General features: G+C 40.2%; 1 protein-coding gene across 1 annotated transcript in view; it reads right to left on the bottom strand.

The window, feature by feature from the left end:
* Positions 1-25,655, bottom strand: part of fat2 (FAT atypical cadherin 2) — a 123,522-nt gene that overhangs the window by 73,369 nt on the left and 24,498 nt on the right. The window contains exons 2-6 of the mRNA XM_088293428.1: positions 21,236-24,495; positions 17,040-17,351; positions 6,974-7,032; positions 5,606-5,917; positions 4,509-4,716 (exon numbers count right to left, since the gene is read on the bottom strand). Of these exons, the coding sequence (XP_088149554.1) occupies positions 4,509-4,716; positions 5,606-5,917; positions 6,974-7,032; positions 17,040-17,351; positions 21,236-24,479 (4,135 nt within the window). The 5' untranslated portion in view covers positions 24,480-24,495. The remainder of the gene's footprint in view (positions 1-4,508; positions 4,717-5,605; positions 5,918-6,973; positions 7,033-17,039; positions 17,352-21,235; positions 24,496-25,655) is intronic.

The following is a 25,655-nucleotide window of genomic DNA, read 5'->3' on the forward strand; positions in this document are numbered from 1 at the left end:
TTTTGCGAGGTGGTGGGAACACCACGAATAAGTGGTGAAAGAAGAGAGAAGCCATATCATGTGTGAAAGGTAGAAGTGTACATCATAACTATAACTGAATGACATTTAATTTTGTGCACGTGCCCATTTATGACTGAGCGTGCCATCGAAATTTTGGACAATGTGGATAATTTGTAGTTGCGCAGTTTAGTTTCAATTTGCACAGTGATTATTAACTAGGAAGATGAATGATCACATTTTTTGATTTTGTGTTTTTTTTTTTTTATCTGTCTCTAATTGTTCCATCTAATTTCTATTGTGCACGGCATCAAATGGTGAGTGGAGTAAACACAATCACTGCCTTAAGTGGGACGGTACCCAGCGGTATCGTCTCAATTTTAGCCTTTAGTGTAACGGCGTTCTGCCAAAGTGTCCTACCCGTGCAAAACTTCCTACCGGAGACTGATTAGAAAGCCTAACCTTAACCCTGACCCTGAAGGAAGTTGTAATCTTCCTCATTACATAACATGTCATCAGCACAAAGGCTAACTTCAAAATAAAAGCTTTCCAAATAATACAGATGCCAATGCAATAGCCTTAGTATGCCTACTACTGCGTGTTCCCGTCGAGGGTAGGAGTGTTTAGTGTGTCTCAATTCTGCAAACGGCTGTCGCCCCGCCCCCTTTGCATCTTTTTTCCGCACTTCGGCTGAGCCTGAATCGATCCGGACTCAGCTAGAGCATATTACCCACAATTCACTGCAGAGTCCTTAACAAATAAAATGACTAACAGTCTCTTTAATAGATTTCAATTAATCGACTTCCCGTTTGCATCAGGAAGCCTTTTGCCCTTGAGAAACCATGCTGAGGCTAAATGCTGATGCTTGAGTGCTTTATGTGATGGCGTCAAAGTGAAAGACGCTGCCTTTGTGCAGTCGAGATTAAAAACGAAAAAAAAACAGACCAATGTCATGTTTTGCCACAACAAAAGGAGCCTTTGTGCTGGAATTCCATTAGTCACCCCTTTTTTTTTTCTTCCACCATTCTTCTTCATATTTATCTGGGTCAGGGTCACAAAGGGGGATGAGCCACGCATCACTCGAGGAAGAAGACCACCCTCACCGTAACATTCAACAACCCCACATACCGTTGACGTAAATCTTCGTGAATCTGTCAAATGAGGCCATAATATGGTGAAGTAGTGGTATATAGACAACAAAAAATATGCATATATATATATATACATATATGCAAGGGAGCGCAAAAGTAGGTATACAGTAATAAAAAGGGAAACGTAACCATAAAATAATATGAAAAAATATATATGAATATATTCTTCATATCGTGTCACTAATTTCACCATTGTGATACGACTGTCAACCTACTTTTGCACCCCCTGCATCAATCAATCAATCAATCGTGTATATATATATTAAATACAATCCCAGTGTTGAATTTCAATTAATTCCTACTGCATCAAAAACAGTGTTGAGAAAAGATTGGGTGTGATCAAGAAAAGCTCCATATCTTAGATATTTGAACACTTTAATTAACAGGTACATTTTGCATCCCCAAAAGCTTGAATGTGACTTTTCTGAATAAACTGTAATTGATCCAAAAATAGAAATGCAATAATATTATAAATTTTTGACCGACCAAAGGCCCGTATATAATAATCTCAATTATCCGACTTGTTAATTTTTTTTTTGTGTTGAAAAGATTACATATTCAGTGTTCATCTCATTATAAAAAGACAAAACGGGCATGAAAAAAACATGTATTGACATTAAATATGGTACTTTTCTACCGAGAAGTGACCCTTCCACAAACTTCCTGATATCCACAGGTGATGGCCTCCTTTCCACGTCCCAGCCTGACCCCACTTTACACTTCCACCTGGTCTACACTTTTATTTCCTGCTTTTATGTTTTTTTTTTCAGGGGAATCTAACAGGCAGCGTGTTATTGTTGTTGTTTTGTTCGCAGACAGACCAAGTGGAGCCAGCTCAGGAAGTCTCCATTTGTCTGTGTGAGTTATCATGTGGGACTAAAAAAGCGATAAGAGATGAGAGAGCGTGAGATAGACAGAGAGGGAGAGAGAGCGCCATCAGGAATACTTCGTCATATCAGAGGTAGAGTGAGAGAGAAAGTATTCTGCTGACACAACAACACAGAGATAAGATCCGCGGATAAGATGCAATACCGTGCAACGAACTAGAGAATGCAATATCAGTCGAAATTATGTGTGAATTCTGAAGATCTGACGCTCATCTGAAAAAATTTAAAATTATTTCAAGTGCTGAATTGTAGAATGTGAGACTTGATGTTGGAATAGTTTGAAACAGTAAAGAAATTTTAAAGGTGGTAAATATGTAAACAGCTCATTGGAAACGGTATTTTGGAAATTGGCAATGTTGAAAATATGAAACAGTAAAACCTTGATTTCGGAACGATTCGTTTTTTTTGTCTGTCGCTAATTTGAGGGAGGGTCACACTTTGACAATGGTAGGGTCCACAACAAGAGGGGGCAAAAGAAAGGGTGAGCATCCTACAGGCTACCTCAGGTGTATCTCCTTCTTGCCCGCTCGTGCCGACAGAGCCGCGAGCCGGTGGGGGGGCCGCGTTTCTCGCACCCTTTGAGTTAGCCACAGCCGGCCTCCGCCCGTGCGTGCAAGCCTGCAGTGATATGGGAGTTCACGTGGACACGCTGTTGACCGCCACTACCACCAGGTCAGCCACTGAATGTCAGAAGTCTATCGGACGGATTTGTGATTGGTCTGCACATGCCGCAATGAGAAGATTGACTGATTAATAAGCAAACGGCAGAATAATGAGCGGGGCTTCTTTGTGAACTGCTGCAGTGGCGCAGTTGACTGAGTTCAACAAATGGCAGAATAATATGGAACAATTAAGATGATGGGCCCTCCCTAGGCACACAAAATAATTACGGCCACGGCGCTGCACAGAATTGCCTGCGGGTTCATCATCTCATGCCAAAAATGCAAAGTGATTGACATATATATATATATATATATATATATATTTTTTTTTTTTTTTTAATTCTATTAGGTCCTTAATTAGTGTAGGCCTCTGGTTTACTAACATTTCGAGTTACTAACTGAGACACAGAACGAATTAAGTGCGGAATTTGGAGTACCACTGTACATGCTTCAGAATTTTTGGAATGAGATAAGTAGTTCTGCATGCGATCGTAATACCTAAACACTTGATGCAAATTCATTATAACTCACTGGCATAAAGTTGTCAGGGAAGTGTTGTAGTCACTTCTGTTGACGCTTTTCACAACGACAGAGTCAAAAAGTGTAGATTTGCACAAGAAATGACAAAGTGGAACAAAGGTCAGTCGTCACTGCCTGTGGTGACTTGTCAGCTGATGATAGAAGGAATGATACAGATTGATCCTCACTGATTAAAAAAAACACACAGTGCTGACAGCAAGGACTTTTTATCATCTATCACACAGACACATTTACCAAATCACGTTACAGCAAATTCATCTATTACTTGTAGGCATGTCTATCACCCACAAAAATGTCTCAAGAAGCTATGTTATATTACTATATATATACTATAGTATAGTATAGTATAGTATATACTATATATATACTATAGATACTACATGGAAAGCCGGACTTTTTGGTTTGAAGGAGCCATTTGAGGCAAATTTTGATCATTTTATAGAGGTCCTTCAAGCCAGTTTATACGGGCACAATTCTAAAAATTCCCAAACTAAAATTCAGCCACTGGGCTCAAGTTCACTTTGCTTCAATTTGGTCTCTCATAGGTAGACCAACAAAATCTCTCAAGAAGCCATGTATGGGAAAAGGTTGCCATTCTTGTTGTAAGCAGCCAGTTTGAACTGTTTTGGCCATTTCCAGAGGCCCTAAAGGGAATTAGCATACCAACATGAAATTTGGTGGGCATGTCTACCATGAATAGATGGATTTTACAACACAGTCTCCTTAGCATTGAAATTAGGGCTGTTCATCATGAAAAGAGCCACGTAAAAGTTTCAAGAAACCATGCCCACCAAAAAATTTTGCCATGCAGCGGCCATTTTGGAAGCATGTTGGCCATCTCCAGAGGTCTTTAAAGAGAAACCTCTCCTTTAAGAATGTTTTTGTCAATGCAAAATTGTGTCCCGTTACACTATATTTAATATCGATTTTTTTTTTCATTATTATTATTACTTATGGGGGTAAAATTCAGACCCCAAAGCCAATTTCAGTTATCAACAGAAAATGTGGCCAGCTTGTATGACATGACAAACCACAAAAACAGTTGCAAGAAGCCTTCCTCAAAAGAGACTGGAAGGCGGTCATTTTATGCTAATTGTGGCCATTTTTGGGGTCCTTTAAAGAGGAACGTTTCCAAGATATTTTGTTTGATGCTATGGATGCAAACTTGCCAGAAAATGCAAAATTCTAATAACTTTGGAAGGAAAATTCTGCCCCTGGACCCAGTTTCATGCAGCATCATGCAATTTGAGACACGAGATCCGATATCTTACCTATGATGTGAAACCAGCGCAGTCGGTATGTTTCGGTCATGATGATGCCAACCATGTGAGTGACTGGTTCTGTTTCCATGACGGCAAAGTTGAAGTGAGGCTCGTCAAAGGCGACCGGCTCGGTGGAAGGAGGCTCGGGCGAAGCCCACTCGATGTCCAGCCTCGCCGCGGATGACAGAGATGGGCTGCCGGCATCCATCGCTTTAATCTACAAGATGTGGCGTCAAAACTGGTAAAATTAGAACTGCAATCACATTGGAATTCAATTCGCATAGACACTGTGTAACAGTTTTTTGGGGTTGTACTTTCCATGTTTATTACAAACTTTCTTCGACTGTTGTTTCTTTACACAGTTTGTCATACTTTTCTTATTTATTAATGCATTTCGTAGGATTTTCTTTTTTGTTGTTTTTTTTCACATTTTGTTTTACTTGTACTTTTGTTCTTTCTTGTGCATTTGTGGAGGTCAATTTTGTTGTTTATACATCTTTTACACTTTCACGGTTTCTTGTTCACTTTGTTATTTGTTTGTTAGTTAGTTTATTTATTTATTTACACATTGTGGAATGCTTTCCTTGTTTCTTACCCACTTTGATAGACTTTTTTTTACATTCCGTTGTACTTTATTTGCTTTGTACATCCTGTTTCAGACTTTGTTTTTTATTTGATATCTTTTGCTTTTACATGTACTTGTGTCTTTACACACTTTATTGTAGACTTTGATGTTACTGCACATTTTAATATACTTTTTTTTGTTTTGTTTTTTTACATTACTTATTTTCGTCTTTACAAATGCTGCAAAATGTAATAAAATGAATAATAGGAAATTAGTAAGAAAAGTCTTTCAGGTTGCACAATCTGTGAGGGTAACTGTAAGATGCGTTTGAATTTCTAAGCATTTTGGGATCAGAGTTTGTTGTATGTTTAATCTTTTTTAACCTACTAAAATAGGGAAGATTTTTTTTTCGTTTTGTTTTTTAAAGGAGACAGCGGTGTCAATTACTAATAGCGTCAGAATCATGACTGCGTGGTCCCTAGTCCATAGTGGGAGTTCTCATCATCATGTTATCGAATTGACAATTTCAAGCGTGATCTACCGTGAGAATGGTGTAATTCCCAGGCCAGAAGTCTCCAAGCGACGTCACCACCCCCGTCAACGGATCAATTTGGAAACTGCCATCGTGATCATCTTGTAGTTTGTACGTCACATCAGCATTGGAGCCCTCATCATCGTCACGGGCGATCATTCGGCAGACTTCCAGACGGCCGTCCTGCTGAAGCTGGGCTGGCAGCTTGACGTGGAAAAGTTTGTCGGTGAACTTGGGCCAGTTGTCGTTGTTGTCCAGCACGCGGACCACCACGGTTGCGGTGGAGTGCAGCGTCGGAGAACCGTTGTCGGACACTATGACCTGATCATACAATGATTATAGTAAATCACATTGAGTCATAATTGGAGTGAAATGCATCATAATTAGATAAATTGTGTCACATCTTACTTGTTGTGAACCGCATCATAAATGAGTGAATTGTATTGTAGTCAAAATCAATCACATCATAATGGGAATTATATCGCATTGTAATTGGTGTGAATTTCAGCATACTTGGCGAGAGTAGCTAACTGATCACAAAATGATTTGAGTATTGTAAAGTTTTTATATAATCAACATTTTCTACTTAAATTGTAACGGTGCTTAGCAGTACCCTATCGTATTTTCACGACCATAAGGCGCACCTAATTTTCCCCGAAGTGGACAAGGCATGCGTGTTGTGTTCCAAACCGTAAACGTTGTTGTGACTTTCTTGAGTGCTCTACTTGACTGACTGGGAGCATTTGGTGCTGACAAACTGCCTATATTGAGGAAAAGCGGATGTGACTGACGACAGTATGTAGACGTGAAAGCGTTCATTTCATGAATTACATTGTGTTGAACTTTTTTTTTTTAAACTGTTTGGCATTATGTACATATCTTATTGTACTTTCATAATTTTGAAAATTAATCTTATTGTATCATACTAGGGCGGCACGGCGGCAACTGGTTTGAACGATGGCCTCACAGTGCAAAAGTGTGGGGTTAGATTTCGGCTCTGGCCTTACTGTGCAGAGTTTGCATGTTCTTCCCGTGCCAGAGGGGTTTTTTTCCGGGTACTCCGGTTTCCTACCACATTCCAAAAACATGCATGGCAGGTTAAGTGGACACTTTAAATTGGCCCTAGGTGTGATGACCCCCTGCCCGAAGACAGCTGGGATAGGCTACAGCACCCCGCGACCTCAACCTTGCACCTCTGAACTTTGAGGCAGATGTGCAAAGCAATTGTGCCGCTTCAATAACATCAGACTTGAGTGAAATATATGGTATGGTAATGAGAGTGAAGCGAATCAAACTTGAAAACGGCGGCAAAGCTCGCTAAGAAAAAAAAGTTAAAAAGTCCTGTGCCATGTGATGTAAAAGGCGCAGATGTCTCACCTCGAAACTGTGCTCTGATTTATCTTCACGATCCAACGCTGTCACTGTGCTGATGACACCTGTGCAAACACACACACACACACATACACGGAGAATTAATACAAATTTGGTCACCAGCCAATTGCAGGATGTGTCCCAAAAACATTAACATGAACACTGGACACCTTTTCAGTTCATTGTTAATTTTTCGTGTCGCTAAAAAAAATCATTGTGGCAGCATATCTTACACCTATTCAATCTGTTCTTTATGTTATAACTTGAGTTCCAAGATGAAATTTTCTACCTCATTATGCATTTTTGGGCTGCTTCGACTCTGGAGCGACTTGTAGCCCGGAAAATATTTTTATTTAATATTTATTTTTATTTATTTATTTTTTTAATCAGATCCAATTGAACATTTTGTTTGTTTGTTTGCGCTGATTCCAAATCTGCCCTTCTCCTCAAGATCATAAGGTTTTCATAAAAGTAAAATAAGAATATACTCTGTAATATAGTAGTATTTATGAATTCGGGGTTATGTTCAGCAACAGGTGGATTTAAAAAAATAATAAAATTCTATAAATTACAATGCATGCAAAATCCTTATATTGCAGGCTTTTTGGGTTAAAAATTAAAACCAAATCATTTAAAATATCTCAAAAACCTGAGCTGGTAAGAAAGTATTTGTTGTGATGTTTAATCCATTTAGTGACACACTAAACTAATTTGCTGTTGACCAAAGTAATTGTCTTTATATTGTAGTCATTTTTTGCATTCCATACACACCACACGTTGGAAAAAATTGTGATGTTTTACTGTTTGAGCTGTTTTACTTTTACTAGTAATCTATCTATATTTGCAAAAGCCTAAAACACATTCACACTGTCATTATAAGGTCATGTGTATAGAAATTTGATGGAGGGGAAAAAATCTATGCATTTTGAAATGAGACTGAAAAATAAGACATTTTCGAAAAAGTGCGAAGTGTCATATTTGTAATTCTCAGAGTGGCATAAATAGTCTGAAAATAATTTTTTGTTTCATGGTTTACAATCGGCCATAACACCATCACAAAAAAAAAGCGCCATTAAACTAGTCGTCCACTCAATAATAGTTCCACTCAACCAAACTACCTTGGCTGAAGGCAGATTACTCTGCTTCGGGGTCCCTGATTTATCCAATTGCAAATTGACGGTAGCGGCAGTGGAGTGAATAGATAAAATGGCAGCGACCATGTCTGCTGCATATGCTTACGCTTAGATTCTGTAGTTTTGACAAAATAGACCTAAACAGAGCATCAAAACCAGAACTATCCGTGACAACAGCTCAATGGAACTTGATCCCTTTACAATTTTATCAGCATGGAAAGTTCTCAACAGAAGCTTGTTCGGCTTTGCCTGCCCTTATGCTGCTGAAGATAATTGTGAGGACATCCCACAAAAAAATCCAGCGGTAATGAAGCATAAATATCACAACATCCATATCATCCATTAATGTATAACATCCCCGCATCTGAATTACAATCCACCTGTCCCTGCTGAAACGCTGCCACATTTTTTAATTAACAAGTTCAAGCACAAAGTGCGCTGATGTGTTGTCAAATGTCCTATTATGCCTGCAGCGTGAAAAGGCATTTTTTACTTTCTGATTTCCTTTATTTGACATCTCAGGTGAGGTGCTTGAAAAAGGCTGCATTCAGCCTCAGGCTCTAAATTCGACTCAATGTTTATGCCAGGTCATCATTTTACTTTTCAACTTTTTGGGCTTAAAAAAAATGTTTGGCCCTAAATTAACTGCCTTTTTGGTGAAAATTCCCCAACGCCACCAGCCACACCCGCTTCCATGAAAAACTCCTAACTTTGGCAAATGAGTGATAGTCATCTGTCTCGTATACCGTGGTACCTTGACTTGACTTGGATCAATTCTGTGACCAAGCATGTAAGTCACTTTCCTCATTTTTATATTTGAGCTCTTTGAAAGAGTCATCCGAGCCTTCATCATATCTCGACAGGCCTCATCACTGTTCATTTTTAAAAGACAACCGAAAATCAATATTTTTTTTCTCAACTTTCAAAAGAGTATGAGACTATGGCTTTGTTCTTGTGCCTTATTTTATTGTTTGCAACTGATTCACTGCTTTATTGTTACTTGCTATGGTAAGTTGTCTTATTATTGATTTTTATTTATTTATTTTTGTTTCAACTGCAGTTTTTTTTAAAGTGCTTCATTGATAAAATTGAGTTGGGTACATCATATCATATGCAGCAGTGATTTAGTGATTTCCCAAGTAGAAATTTCCTCAGGTACAAACCATGGAAATGGTCCAAAATCCTTAATTAAAATTAATGCCTGGTGTGTATAGAGCACATCCCTCCAGTTAACATCTTGAGAGTCAATTTGGAATCTTTAACTTTGATAGTGTTGTGGGTGTGAAGATGTTTTTTTAACCGCGAGCCAAGACCCCACTGAGGCGGGGGAGGTCACATTGACAGCAGAGCAAACAAGCCCTAATGTCAACCCCGACCCCCTCTCCTCCGCCGTGAGGCCATCATGAGGACAGGTGGGCACGTGAAGGAAGAGTGTTTTAGTCATTAGGAGCTTTCACTGGGCCAGTGAATCCCGTGAAGACAAACAAAGCCTGTTTGGGAACGTTTTTTTTTCCTCAAACTTCTACGACACCTGCACTGTCACTCAGATGTTGACGTGTCGGAGACGTGTTTGAAAAAAAACTCATATTTTTTGTGTGACTTTTTCTATATTTTGGATCGTGACTGATCATTATTTTATTATTAATAAATGAGTACATCCTATAAAATCATATATTATCATATTCAAATCTGGGTGAATGCTATCGTGGTATTTAGACTGAATATTGTAATTCGATTGAATCCTATTTTGAATGAGTGAATTGTATCACATCATAATTAGAGATAATTGTAATGAATTGGAGTGAATAATGCGGTACACTGAGCTGAGTGAAAAGTATTGTAAATTAGATAGAATCATATCAGGATTTGGACTGACTCATCACAATGTGTCATAATTTAAGAGAATTACATTAATGGGGTGAAATGTATCGTATTTGGAGAGAATTGTATTTGTATTGTATTGGTTTTCAACCCCTTTCACCTTTGGACCCGCATTTTTCAATCGTCGCTGAGTTGCGACCCACTTTTGCAGTAGCTACTAACGATAAAGAAGTGAATTGTATCGTAAAATAGTAATCGGTAATCGTAATAATCATGTCATAATTGGTGTGATTGTGCATTGCAGTAAATAATTCAAAGTTGGAGCGAGTCATATTGTAAATTAGAATGAAACAGATGGTTATTCGATCAAGTTATTGCATCACTTCAAAATTGGGATGAACCAGTTGTGTATTGGAAGGAATCGTAACATATTACAGTACATTGTGAGATCATTTTAGTAATATATTATACATTTTTTTCATTTATTTCATCTTACTGATTGGAGTTTTCTATCAAATAAAAAAAACATGATTCCAGCCTCAGCGATGGAGATGAAGATCTTGTGTTGCAGACTATTCGCAGTCACTTGTGCTGTCTTTAAAACGAGGGATATTTTTGATCAAGAGTGCAGCGTTTCTACGTTCATAACCAATATATGCAAATTGGGTGGCACGGTGTGAACGGTCGCTCAAAGAGATCAATTTGATGGTATTTTCCTGCTACCTTCATGACACTCTTTCAGCAACTGCCAATTGTCACATCTGCTACAGAAAGTTGAAATTGAAAGATGAAAAGCTTGATATCAGCCCACTGATCACAGTATGGTGTCGTCACATATTTGCACCATTTCAAGACTTCACACAGAGCATTACACTTTCTTGCAAATGAAAAATACACATTTACATAAGTGTGAAAAAGCTGCATGCAAACAGAAATTAATCAGTGCTGTCCGGTTGCAAAGTCCACCAGGCAATCCTGCCCTTTTCTTGACCAATTCTTGAATACATCATTTAAATGTGTACTAATTTTGACAAACTCAGTTTTACCTCATGCATGTTTTTAATCTACTAAAAATATAAAAGAAATACTAATAAAACAACTGCAAATAAAATAAATAAATATAATTAATTAACAGAAATAAAGGAATACACACACACACACACACATTTATATATATATATTATATATATATATATATATATAATATATATATATAGTTTCAATAGTCTGCATGTTTTTGTTTTTCAGGGTGAGAGAGGGCAAGGATCAGTCACCACACGTACAATAGAAATAGAATAGAAATGGGTTTAACAATAAAATCCGATTAGATGAGATTCTATCGTATATTAAATGATATGTAAAAGAATAAAACAAAAAAATAAAAATCTGTTGAGTCAACACAATATTTTAATCGTTCCGTAGAGGAATAGTTCCCAACCTTTTTTGGTTTGTGTACCCCTGAACCTTTTTATCAAAGCATGAATACCCCCTGACTCATATCCATTGATGTTTCTCCAAAGGTAGAACACAAATCAACTGATGAAACATAAAAACAAATACAGTATGTTGCATTGAAAATAAATAAATTAATTAAAAAAATGAATTGAAACAAAGAAATAAACTGCCATAGTTTTATGTAACTCATAACTTACCAACATACCACAAAAAAAATTAAGCTCCTTTAAGTAAGTCCACTTTAAACAAGCATTTCAAGTTAAACACCACAGAAGAATAAAATACATTTAGACCAACTATATAGTAGTTTTACCATTTTTTTTTTTTATCAGCCATTTGAGCTTTAATGAGACACTTGAGTTGACATGCGACTGTTGTGATTTGGGCTCGGCTGTGTCACTGGTTAATGATCTGGGAAATAAATTATTAAATACTTTCACATACTCAATTGGTGAATAGGGAAAATATATTGAATAAACAAAAAAATAAAATCTGTGAAAATGTGAATCCACGGATGCCAAACTGAAAATATGCAAGGATCCACGGGTGTTTTAAGTTGTAATATCTCCACTAACCACTAGATAGCAGACATGGCTTGGTTGTGCTCATCCAGGTTCTTATACTGCGCTATAATTTAACATGAGTAGGCCTAATATTTGGAATGATATATGGGACAAACTCTCACCAAACCTACCCCAATAACGTTACAATTTTGAAGTGAGAAAAATCGTGCAAAACGAGTTCTTGCACTTAATAACGGCTTCTTATTTGTGCCACCCTCGAATGGTAATTTTTATGCAAGAGACACCTTCGCACTAGAAAACAAATTACAGTGTGTGAATATTTTGTTATTTGCCTCAAACCTTTTGTTGTAGGTATACACATAGTTGTATATATTTAAAATAGCATTTTTCTCTTCTGGTTACAAAGTGCGTGCTCCTATGAGGCCCCCTCAAAAGCACTGATGAAAAATTGTGGACTCGTCCAGCTTTTCAGACAATCCCTGCCCTAAAGATAGACATATTCCTGGTTGGGAAACACTGAAATAGAGGACCAAAGGTAACTACAACTACAAGATGTTTCCGCTCTTTCAACACCTGCTCAACTTTAACCTAAACAACAAAAAATGCAGCCACCCCCCAACACCCCATCTTGTATGCAAAGCTACTGTTTAGTGTCCCGAGGGTGTGGACAAACAGTTGAGCTATGTGTGCATCTTAGCCTCAGCTTGTAGCAGCTTGTAGCGTTGGCTTGAAACACATCAAAGTTCACATTCACCTCCAACTCGTGTATCTGAAAAGGAGAACGTGCAGCGACACGAGGGCCTGCACTTTGCTCCGTTCCTGAGAATCCATTCAAGGGTGACATTTAAAAAGAATGCGGTGAGTTTGATTGAGTGACACGCCCAGCCAAGCTCTCACTTGGCCTCTTCTGCACAGACTTGCAGTGAGTCGACTTAAAGTTAGGATCATTTATTGTGTTATTATGATCAGTCACCACACGTTTTTTTCTAGGAGCTAAATGTGCGGAAACGTGGTGTTTTGTCACCTGAAACTAAAAAAGCTCAGTTTACACATAAAGTGGCCTTTTGCACCCTGCCAAATGCAAACGTGTGAAAACAAGTGGGAAAGAGCTACACTGTTAGTGATGGCTTCATTTGCAATGTGGATGCGGAGGGGTGAACATTTGCTCCGAGGAGAGGTCTTACCGTCTCTTCAGGTCTTTAAAAACACCCCAAAAAATAAAATCACCCACTTGGTTGCCTCCAGCTATCACTTGTCGACTGCTTGTATGGCATAACTACTCAAAGCATTTCATTCATAAAGCAATTCTCAGAGAGTGAATTCAAACAGAGTCCTAAAACTTGCACAGTTGCTGGTATCAATCCTTTGTGCCTCTGCCATTTTGCAGATTTACACAACTTTGCAGTCGTAACTTGGCCATTTTGCTTTGAATTGTAAGAGCAAATTTCAGATACAAAGGCAAACTCAACTCACTTCACAATAAGCAGCACTTATATAAATACTGAACAATTCTTCAACAAGAGGCTTCAAGTTGTTTAATGCCACTCCTAGTCAACGTTTACCATCAAACTAAACACAGCCATAGAACAAACACATAGCTTAGCCTTTAGTCCGCTATCATAACGCTTATCCTAACACATCATGGGAATTGCATGCATAACACTTTAAGCAATTGATATTTGAGCCCCGGTGCAGCAACACATTTAAACACTCAATACAACAAAACTCGGGCATGTGATTACTATATGGTTTTATAAAGTACACCCTTCAAGACTGCTATTTTTCTCATAAAAATACAAATTAAAAAGATCTTTGTAGTGTTTTTTTGTGAGGACTGAATCAAATAGATGGCATTTCCATTCATTTAAATGGGGGTAAATTATTTGATATACGAGTGATTTGAGTTTTGAGCACAGTGGCTGAAAAACTCAGATCTCAAGGCACCATTGTATAGACAAATCTGAATAAAGAGTTGCGCAGCTTCAGTCCACAGCTTACCGGACAGCAATGAGTTTGTTTTAATGAGTGTGTTTGAATGAGATTAAAAGGGTGAAACTATATTAAAAAAAAATGCTTTTTGTTTTTTAATCTACCGCAGGTGGGTCTGCAACCTTTTCCCGTGTTAAAGTGCGCTTCACTGCAATACAAGATAAGACAAGAAAACAATCAAACAACTACCTAATGAAATCAGTTATAAACAGCTTTCTAAAAATGACTACGGAAAGGCAGCGCTTCGATCAGCTGGAACCCCATTCCACAATTTGAGGGTAACAGAATGCAGGGCTCTATCAACTTGAGTTTTTAATCTTGTGTGACGGATATTAAGTACAATCCAGTCAGCACAACGCACTGACCTAACAAGACAATAAAATGGGAGAGAACAGATCCACCAAGTATGCAGAAACCTGACCATTGACGCCCTTGTGAGAAAGATGAAAAAGCTGTCTTTGAGTTTGCAACCAGTTTAAACAGTCTGCTCATTTTTTTCCTTAATTTGTACTTTTCCACAACCCATTTTGGACTTTTTTTTTCAACGCTATTGGACTTTTGCCACTCGTCTGTAATGCAACAACCACGACCAGCTTCACCCCAATGTGAAGCCAGAGGACATCTGCTGACCAACGCTAGAATGAAGTAAAGTCAAATGAGTGAGAGAGAGAGAGAGAGAGAGAGAGAGAGAGGACTAAATGTGCTTAGAGAATTAAACCAATTCTTGGCGGTCCATAACTCACCAACAGACGACCTGCACTTGTTTACATTCAAACCCTGCATGTAGCAAACATGGGTGACGTCATGCACGCTGTGATCACAAGATTACCGTTTTTGAGTATCCCGGCGCCCTCATACAGGTTATTCGAGACTTCAATCTTGCTCCTCTCTCATCTACTAGCAGCTTGACCCAACAAGAGGGAATACAACTCTGCAACTCATTTATGCTAAATGAAAATGTAAAGGAAACTCTTGCATATTTAATTTAGAAGAGAACATTTTATTGAGCCATTTACTCTTGTATTCTTATTGTTTTAATTAAGTTTTATATATAGCATTTTTCTTTTTCTACAACTGCTGTTGTTGTTAAAGGGCTCTTGAAATGAAGTTGAGTTAAGTTGAGAGATTCTGACTGAGCTCACATCTAATGAACATGAATAGTGTCAAGACAGTTGTCATGGTTAGGTTGGAGACATCTCCATCTCCTCAACCTCTCTGAGCTGCTCCGCCCACACACCTGCCCAGTGTCTCAGATCTGCGGACCAAAGGCTACTGGAGGTGCCGGGGAAAAGCAGAGCATCAGAGGGGATCTGGCAAGCCCCCTCTCTGTCCACTTTTAAAACTCGTTTGAATACTCATTTTTATTCTTTGGCTTTCGACCCAACACGAGACTGTCACTGTTCTGCTGTTTTCTGGTGTCTACTGCTTATGTGTTATGTATGTAATTTGTGATTTATTGAATGTTTTCAATGTCTTTGTGAGTTGTATTATTGCTATACTGTTTGTAAAGTGCTTTGGAACAATTGCATTAAAAATAAAGTTTTATTGTATTGCATTGGACTACGGGTCTGTTATGCATACTATGCAATTTTTTTTCCATCATCATCACCATCATCGCCGTTTTTTGGTGGCCTGAAAACCAAAATATTCGCGTGACATCCAGACCAAATCAATCAATCTCTTTGAAAGTTGCACATTCCTGCGTGAGCCTCTTTAAAGTGGCATCTCGTTTCTTTTTATGCTGCCTGCATGCTGGCACGCTAAACAGATGCACCGGCATGTCATAGCCCGGCAATGTTGTTTTATGTCAACAGATTTCATTTCACCATCAATTTGTCAACGGCAAACCAGACAATACTAGCTGATCGTTTTTGTTCATTTTACTGAGGGGTCATTAAAAATCATACAGGGCCTGATGGAATTCATTTTGTTTTTGATGATAAAGGGAACATCTGGCTAGCCTTCCAGCCTCGAACCTCGACCTTATCCATAAAAATTGTCGATCCCCGATCCCGTTATTCCCCCCCCCAAAAAAACAACCATGCATGAGGCCGCCGCGGGAGAGACGCTAACCGCAGAGGTTTGTTTAAATATCATTGTATGCATATATATAATTATTATTCACATTCATGTCAAATTATGTTGCATTTATGGGAGAGTTTGTATCCAATCAGAAATCAGCTAGCTTGTGTCACCAGCTGTGGGGACATAAACAATGGTGTTATTAGGGATATTCATTGAAGTTGAACGAATTGTATTGTAAGTAGTAGTAGAACTTGACTGAAGGCCTACGTGTGAAATGCACGGCCCGCCACTGCTTCATGCAGAAGTGAAAAGAGTAAAGGCATATCTTTAAGTTGAAGACTGGTCTAAGTAAAAGTTTGATTTCAGTTTTGACATGTAGGGGTCAGACCTTTTGTATACTCAACACTTGTCCTGATTTATCAGTGGCACAACTTGGACAACACCCATTTCTAAGTTTGCCAGACACATGAAACTAGGCGTCACCTTTGCAAAAACATCCCAGGAAATGTGTTTCAGACATTGACGCAGTCGAGTTTTGGTTAGTATAAGTAAATGTTTTTTTGTTTTACAATTTTTCATGAAATATTATTAAATTTGATGACTGTTTTGAATACTAATGTAATTTGGAGAAAATCCACAATTTCTGTGTCCAGTCAGCATCCAGAATAAGCAATTATTTCCATATAGAACACCAAGATATAAATTTCACAGATTTCAATGCGGCCGTAAACCTCAAAATCACTCTTAACGTAAAATGAACAAAATAAAAATGATATAGCCCACTGTAGTACTTAGTGGCTCATTTATCTGTCGTTTGTCCTTCAACACTCTGACACATCAATTAGGCAACAAGTCATACGCACTAAAACCCAGCCTGGCAAATCGCAGTTTAGCGCAGCACAGGTGTCAGACACGGAATTCAACAAAACATTTGAGGTCATTTATAGTTTGGATATGCTTTTTTTTTTCCTTCCAAAACACAAAATTAGGCAATATGCAGGCTTTGGGTAAAGCTACCACTATGTGTCCAAACGCATATTCATTTTTGTCCCTTAAAAAGTGAAACTAATTCAGACCAGTGCAGGTTGTGGATGAAGCCAATTTAATCGGTTAAATGTCACTAACCTGTTTCACGATCAACATCAAAGTACGTCCGATGCGACTCCGTCATGTGGAATGAAAGTCGACCTTGCGAGGATGCATCAGAATCCGAGGCAGCCACCCGTACAACGGACGTGACGGCGTTCACGTTCTCCGGGACGGCCGCAAAGTAGACAGGCTGGGAAAGCTCAGGAGCATTGTCGTTGATGTCAATCACCTCCACGTAAACGTGCGTCCACGAGGCCCGGGGCTCAGTCCCGAGGTCTGTGGCCACCACGGACAGCCAGTAGTGGGGAACTTTTTCCCGGTCCAGCGGCCGCATGGTCTGGATCACACCTGTGAAGACATCATATGGCCTTTTCAAAATATATGGATTGAAAGGGTGAGTCTGACTTCATCAAGAGTTATCCAGTGTTCAAAGCAACATGTCCCCCCCCCCTGCGCTCGCTGGGCTCCACCTTCGCAAGTCGAGGTCGCTTGCCAAGTTGAAATTTCGCACCTCTGCCCATGGTCACAAATAGCCTTCCCTCCCTTTTCATTGGTGATATGTTCCAAGACCCTTCGCAATTAGTGAATTCCCACGACGTAGATGTCCACCTTTTTTTTCTTAAGTTATTAAAAATAAAAATGTTTATTTGGGCGAGGATTTACACCACTATTATGCCATTACGACCGCCCCCCCCCCACACACACAGTTCCCACCCTTACACTTAAAAAATGTAAGTTTTAAAATGCATAACGTACAATAAATACCAAGCTGCTGATTACAGGTGACGAACTGTCTAATCTTTATGGTTTTGTTTTTTTGTAAATCAAATTTCCCCTAAAAAAGAAAATAATATTTTTTTTTTGACTGGTCCGACATGAAAGGAAGAAAAATCACAGGAAAAATTTGCCAAAACAAAAAAACTACAAAATATGAAACTATGTTCTCAAATGAAAATCTGTGATAGCGTGAATCCGCAAGAACCGTGAAGTAACAAAGGAACACTGTAGTGTATGAAGTGCAAACTCCACCAGTGAAAATACTTTTACTATCTTGATGGGTACTTACATTTTTAACTCTAGGCTCCACTTTCGCAAGCATATGCAAATCACCAAGTCTGAATGACCCAGCTCCAACTCCAGTCATCAAAGTAATGGAAACCGTAATCTGCTCACTTGATGATAAGCCTATAAAATGCCGCATCCTCTAATAAAAATACTTTCATTGTGTTTTAGGGATGCTCGCTTCATTCCCGCACTCTGGGCTGTGCTGCCTCAAGTGGAAGTCACTTGTCTGGTCAGAATGTCTGACATCATGGCAATATAATCTGAATTTGCCATTGGCAAAGCAATATATCGGACAGAAAATCCGGTTGCTCCTCCTGAATATTTGTCTTGGGCCTGTTGCAAAGTTACCTCCAAATGACTTCTGGAGTGTTAAAACATGCAAAATCAATACATTTTCTCCGTTGCTGAGCCATTACAATGTTCCAGAACACCACCTTACGATATGCCCACCCCCTCCCAAAGTTTGACAGAGAACTCAATTTGCCCTGATTTTATCTGAGCCTTAAGTGCAGTGGCAGGCTAATGGGATGCCCAGTGATTTGTTGAGGGGTCGCAGTGGGTGCTCTGAGCAAAAAAATAAAATAAAATCTACACTGATGGAAAAAGAGACAAAGCACCTTGTCTAAGACCCAGCGGCAATACCATGTTGTGTGTCATCCCGCCCGATCGGCAGCTGAAGTGCACAATATGCCTTCAGGATGGAAAAGCAGCCTGCTATTTATTACACTGTAAACGAGATAACAAAGTTTCACAGATGGCAAAAGTGGAATTCAACCGCTATTTTTCATTGTTAGAAGAATTTCCGGTCTTTTCAGGCATGGCTTTGTGAGTCTTTTTTGTAGGTTTGCTTATGATGGACATGCGAGCCACATTTCATGTTGCTAAGTAAGATTGTCTGGGAAATGTTTGTTTTGGAAGGGCACCTGCAAATGGTCAAAGTGACCCTAAAATGGTAGCCGTCACGTGTCTTTTCAAGGCTTTTTTTTTTGTTTTTTGTCTTCTCAAGAAAGACATGCCAACCACATTGCCTGTTGCTAAGTAATAATGGCTCGGAAATTTGGTCTTTGAAGGACTCCTGGAAACAAATTGAGCCCAACATGGCTCCTTCGAGGCAAAATGGCACATTTCCTGTATATTTCAAGCATGGCTTCTTCAGAATTCCTTGTGGGTCAACTCATGATAAACAGACCGACCAAATTATACATTGTTTCGTTTCCTGAATTTATAAATCATTCCATGCCAATTTTGTGCAAATGCAACAATTTCGCTGACAGGACCAATCTCACTTTCTAGAGTTTCAGTAAAACGAAGGAGGGTACAAATTCAGTTGTTCTATAATATTTTGACGCATTAGTTATTTTGCAAATAAAGTTGGGTTTCAGAGATTCTTTTAAGCAAAAGTTGGCATTCCAAACGAAGCCCCGATTTGGAGCGTGTAATCAAGTCCAAAAAAAAAAAAAAAAAAAAAAAATCTTGTGACTGAGGACAAACGAAGCCTCGGTTTGTGTGGAGTACACCGATGGTTCATTCAACGTATTGTTGCATCATAACATTGGAGACGTTGCGTCACTTTGCAAGTATTCTAAGTGTTTGTCGGGAACTTCAAGTTGGCGAGTTAGGGAGTTAGAAAAGAATACTTGCAGTAATTTTCCGACATCTTTTATAATTGCCAATTGCTAAGAATAAACTCAAGTGATCGTTTGGTACAGTTGATGGATAATTTAAATAGAGCTATGCACTTCCATACACAAGGTCACGCGTTCGTTCCCCCTTTGAGTTCGACAGTTGTAATGACGTTTCTATGAATCCCGAATGACCGCCAGGGCATACTGTCACTCGAAATTCTTCACGTAAGCAGATTCTGTGGGAAACAAACCTCTGGTGACACTGGAATTTCTACACTGGGTCATCCAGGGGTCACAGGTGACTAATTTGGTATGCATACTCAAACTGCACATGTGCAAAGGGAACATTCAGAGCTTTGAGCTCTTGGCAGTCATTTGGACATTCATAGAACCGTAATTATAATTTTTTTTTTTTGTCTTAGGCCTTTTTAGAATATGCGGTTCAAGCCTTTTGGGTGCAACTTGGGATGAATACTGTTTTGATTGCAAAATCTCATTACTGGCGTGTGGCGTGCGCACTGGTGGTGGAAGAGAGGAGGCTGGTTGGGCTGCCTTAGCCGTTTCATATAAGTGCTTAACACCGGGCAGCTTCTTGATTTACCACTCCCAACTCTCGAGGAATAAACGAAGGAAACATTAAACCAGGGCCAACCTTTTTGAAAGTGAAACCTACTTTGTGGTAATGATGAAGGTGAAGGGCTACCTTAGTGATACAGACTTCTGAAATAAGAAATTTGTTCAATTTAACTTCAATCGTGTTGCTATTAATAATGATTTAAAAATTTATAGGGAGCAGATACATTAAGTTTTAATATTTTCAATGATCCTTCCTTGGCCATCAAACAATATCACTTTACTTGATCAAGCACTTTGATTTGATTCTATGAACAAACACCTTTCTTCCTTTTTGTTTTGCTTGTTGTGATGATTCATCCTTCACAAAGCATTGGCCAGCATGGCTCATTTATATAGATGTGTTGCTTTGTGTTGACCGTATTTGGTTGAATTTGGTCATCCATTTTTCTAAGTAGAACAGTTATTTACAGGGGAACAAGGCAACATTTCCTGTGGATGCACATGGCTTGATAGGCCTATACGCGTGGGCCTAATTGTTTTTTGTCATATGTCATTATTATCTTTTGTGTGTACATACATTAAGTAAGGAACCTACACACTATTTGATAAATGAGGCCTCAGGAGCCTATTCCAGATGAATTTAAGAGATGGGGTTCAGAGCAGGTTACATTTAGACAAACAAGCATTCACGTTCGCATACACACCTTTGGACAATTTAGTGTTTCAATTAAGCTTCCGTACATGTTTTTGCAATGTGGTAGGGAGGCTTAATAAAAACCCACACATGCACAGGGAGCGCATGTAAACTCCACACGGGAGTGTTCAAAACAAAAACCCATCAACTGACAGGCAAAAGGTGCTGACCAATAATATACCATGCTGTTCACTTTAATTCTATCATATCATTTGAAATTTGATCAAACTTTATCAGTAAACCATTTCAACCGTAATTCTATGCCGTTTTACCTGTTTCCGCATCAATGGTGAATACTCCGAGACCAGAACCGTCGTGGATGTGGTACCGGATGACGCCATCGCCGCCCACGTCCTTGTCCGTGGCCGTCACTGTGAGCACAGCTGTCCCCACCAATGCGCTTTCCAACACCATGGCCTCATAGACAAACTCAGAGAAAAGTGGCTGGTGAAGGTTCTCGTTGACATCCAAGACCTGAATCTCCACGAAGCAGGACGATGAAAGCGATCGCGGTAGGCCGTGATCGACGGCGCGGATTGTGAGGTTGTACGACGGCTGTCGTTCAAAGTCCAACTCCCTCTCCAGGGTCAAGGCACCAGTGGAGGACTCCATGCGAAAGATCCCACTCTCTGTGTTCTTAAGGTTGTAGGTGATGAGGCCACCGCCACCCAGATCGGAGTCCACACTCTCCACCCAGACCAGTAAGGTTCCCACCGGTAAATCCTCTGGAACTTTTACTCCGTAGACTTTTGTCAGAAAAGTGGGTGGGTTGTCGTTGACGTCCTGAAGAACAACTACAAGGTGGAGGGTAGCAAACATTGGGGGAGTGAGTTTAGACTGATCCCAGGCTTCTATCCAGAGGTCGTGCCTGGGTGAGGTTTCCCGATCCAAAGGAGCCGTTACCATCACTTCACCTGTCACCTCTTCAATCCGAAATAGGTCGGTAGACGTCAGGAGGTTGTACTTAATTTTCCCGTTTGAATCTGCATCAGAATCGGTTGCGCAGGCTGTGAAAACGACTGCATCTTCTTTGGTGTTTTCAGGGATGCGAATCACATATCTGGACTGATCAAATAGAGGCGCATTGTCGTTGACGTCCAGGACATTCACGGCAAGTAACTTCCACGCTGACCTTTGTGGTGCTCCCATATCATAGGCAGTGACGTTTAGAATGTAGAACTCTTTCCTCTCTCGGTCAAGCAGACAAACTAGACGAATGTCACCGGAGAAGGTGTCGACAGCAAAGCAACCATCCTCGTTCCCACCAGAGATGGTATACGCGAGCATGCCATTGAAGCCCGTGTCTTTGTCCGACGCATCCAAACGGACCACCGTGGAGTTTAGTGGGTAGTCCTCGGAGAGATCCAGGGAGCTGGGAACTCCGGCGTCAAATATGGGGGAGTATCTATTTGTAATGTGGATATCAGATGATGTTTGTTCCACATCTTCAGTCCATATGGGCTTGATTGACTCTATTAGTCTGTCTGTGAGTTGTTTGAGAATAAACGTTTCCTGGCAGCTAACCGTCGGCACATCGCCCAGGCTGGTGACTGTCACCCGGACGACTGATGCCTCTGATCGGTGCTCACCGTCAGAAGCCACGACTCCCAAATCGAATGAATGCACACCTGGTGGTATTGCACGCTTCAGGGTGACCTCACCTGAAACAGAGTTGATGGCAAATATCTGAAGCTCGTTGCCCGATTCAATGAAATATCGCAGCTGCTGCAGCTCATCCAAGTCGACAGCCGACAGCTCCACGACCGCACGGCCAATGGCAAGATCTGGGGGTACTGTGACGTTGCAGCCCACTCTCTCAAAGAGAGGCACATTGTCATTAACATTGTTGAGGGTGATCGTTACGACGCACTCGCTGACCCGACTGAATGGCTCGCCACTGTCTGAGGCCCAAACTGTCAGGTGGTACCAACGCTTCATTAGCTCAAAGTCCATGTGTTCTGTCGTGAATATGACCCCAGTAAAGGGGTCAATTGCAAACGGCAAAAGGTCTGCATTGGCAATGGCGTAAGTCACAAAGCCGTGTTTCCCGTCATCCTTGTCTGCTGCTTTTATTTTCAAAAGGCTGCTGCCGATGGGGCTATTTTCATCCACCGTGGCCTCGTAGGAGGACAGCGAGAACTCTGGAATGTTGTCATTCTCATCTGCAATCTTGACCACGACGTGAGCCTCAGCTTCACCTCCATTGGCCAGTATGTCAAACTCATAGCGATTTTGGCCCTCGTAGTCAAACGTCTCCCTGGTTATGATGATCCCGCTTTTAGGATTTATCTTGAATTTAGAGCTGTCTGGGTTCGTTTTGACACTATATGTCACATTGCCCGAATCAACGGAAACCTTTGCCACAAAGGTTTTCGGGGGAGACATCTCACTGAGGACAACAATGTAGGTGTCTTCCAAGAACGACATGGGTCGGTAATGAAAGGCAGGAATGTGGATCTTAGCAATGGGGGACATTAAACTGGGGGAGCTGATATCTTGAGCTTGTATGGATAGATTGAGCCCAAAAGGACTTTGTGACCAGAGGATTTTCTTGGTTGAGACTATTTGGAAGTCGCTTCCCTGCAATCCCTCAGGAATGACCTCAAAGTTCTTATGAGGATCACCACCAATGATGCGAAGAGATTTGACAGGCTTGAGGCCTGCCTCGACGTGGATGCTGATTGTCACCATACCTTCTGCAGAGCTGGTCGGATCGGCGGAAGGTTTGATCACCGGAAAAACTGCCGCAGCTTTTTGTACTTTCACGCTCACCTTGGCAACGTTGCCGAATTTCTGAATGCCAGAGATCCTCTTGGTCCTGTCCTCAGCTAACACGGTAAGCTCATATCGCTCACTGCGAGTGTGGTTGAGTTTCTTCATAAGGCTAATAGTTCCGCTGAAGGGGTCCACAACGAATGGATGAGATTTGACGGTGAATGAGTAATAGAACTCAGCGTTGGTGCCCATGTCGGCATCCGCCGCGCTAACCCTGGCCAGACTGGTCTGAAGTGGCGTGTCTTCGGGGACGGATACGCTATATGAGGATGGGTCAAAAAGAGGCTTGAGGTCGTTTGTGTCCAAGATCTGGATATAGACTTTGGTCTTGGCTTGGAGTTCCTGTGTGCTCTCCGTGGCCTCGACAGTTAGAGAATATGTATCCCTCACTTCCCTATTGAGGAGTGCCGCATGTTGAGTTTTGATCCTCAGGAAACACAAATCTCCAACTTTGACATCCTCTGCTTGGAAATAGCCACTGTCATCCCCGGAGACAATCGCATATTTGATTTCCCAGAATGTTTCCGCCATCTCCAGGCCCATTTTCACCGGCGTCTCCACGTACGACCCTGCGCCGGAGTTCTCGTCGATGGTGGTGTTGTAGAGATGGTGCGTGAATCGCAGTGGGGATCCCGCTTTGAGTTCTGCCAATGTTCCATCACCTTGTGCTGAATTTAGCACAACTGCGGCTAGTGTCAGCAAGATACCAAGTAGTGATGCCGTCCCTTTTTGGAGTAGCATTTTGTTCCTCGGTTGTCTGAAATGGAAACAAAAACACAAATGCATGATTTTATGATAGATGGACACTATTTAACTGCATTCTGAAAAATGTTTGACAATTAAAAACATCTGGAAAAGTTGCACTTCATAAAACTGACAATCATCACTTTTAGAGGATGGGAAATTTCACAATAAAATTAATGGTGGTGCAGACTTTTTACGATCAGATTTCGGGTTTTCATGACACAATTCAAATAGCCTGCTTAAGTAATGAGTTACCCTATCATTTCAATTCAACATGCTCATGCAGAGTAATGATTTTTTTTTTTTTAACAATTTGGGTCACCCATTTGTTGAGTATTCTATATACGGTTAAAATTTGACATCAATTAAACAAAGTGAGTCTTTGAAGGATGCCTAAAATTATTAAATCAAACGGCAGGTTTCCCTTATTTTTTGGGGTATGGCATTTTGTGATTTTTAAATGGCATACTCATAATAATCAAGACTACCAAATTTTATGTTGCTCAGTGCAACTGATTATCAAGCAGGGGTTGAATGGCAATTGTGCTAGCAAGCTGTGTTATTGAATTTATTTCACTCCCTTTTCTTTTTCAAACCGACACTTTTTATGAATAACGTCGGTCGGTCAAAGTGGGTCGGTGCCATGGGTACCAAGATAGTAAACAATGTCAACTTAGCATCAAAATTGACATAATTTACACAATGACACTTAATGACATCAGTTATAAAGTTACATTCATGTTCATGACAGTCTAATGAACCCACATTCAAATAAATCATCTACACCGCTTATCCTGTACAGGGTTGCCGTGGTGCTGGAGCCCATCCCAGCTGACTATGGGCGAAAGGCACACTATACCCTGAACTGGTCGCCAGCCAGTCGCAGGGCACACGCCGACACCATCACTGAGTGAGAACCTATCCCACGCTGCCTGCACACAAGTCAGGGGAGTCTACCATTACACCATCAGTGACTATAATATAATATATGATTGCTTTTACTTATTAGAATAATTTCAGTCTACAACTTCAATTGTAACAGTCCCATAGTCTCTCCCTGCCAGGTTCAGCCACATTGAGATAGAGAAAAGCAAGTTTTGAGATAATAGTAGAATAAATTCCTTCAGGGAACTCATTAATCAACTTCAAGTTGGTTGTGCTATGCTAATTATA

Source organism: Idiotropiscis lumnitzeri, chromosome 4, assembly GCF_059441095.1.
Source record: "Idiotropiscis lumnitzeri isolate Australia: NSW breed Sydney's pygmy pipehorse chromosome 4, RoL_Ilum_1.0, whole genome shotgun sequence".
In the NCBI taxonomy this organism is placed as follows: Eukaryota; Metazoa; Chordata; class Actinopteri; order Syngnathiformes; family Syngnathidae; genus Idiotropiscis; species Idiotropiscis lumnitzeri.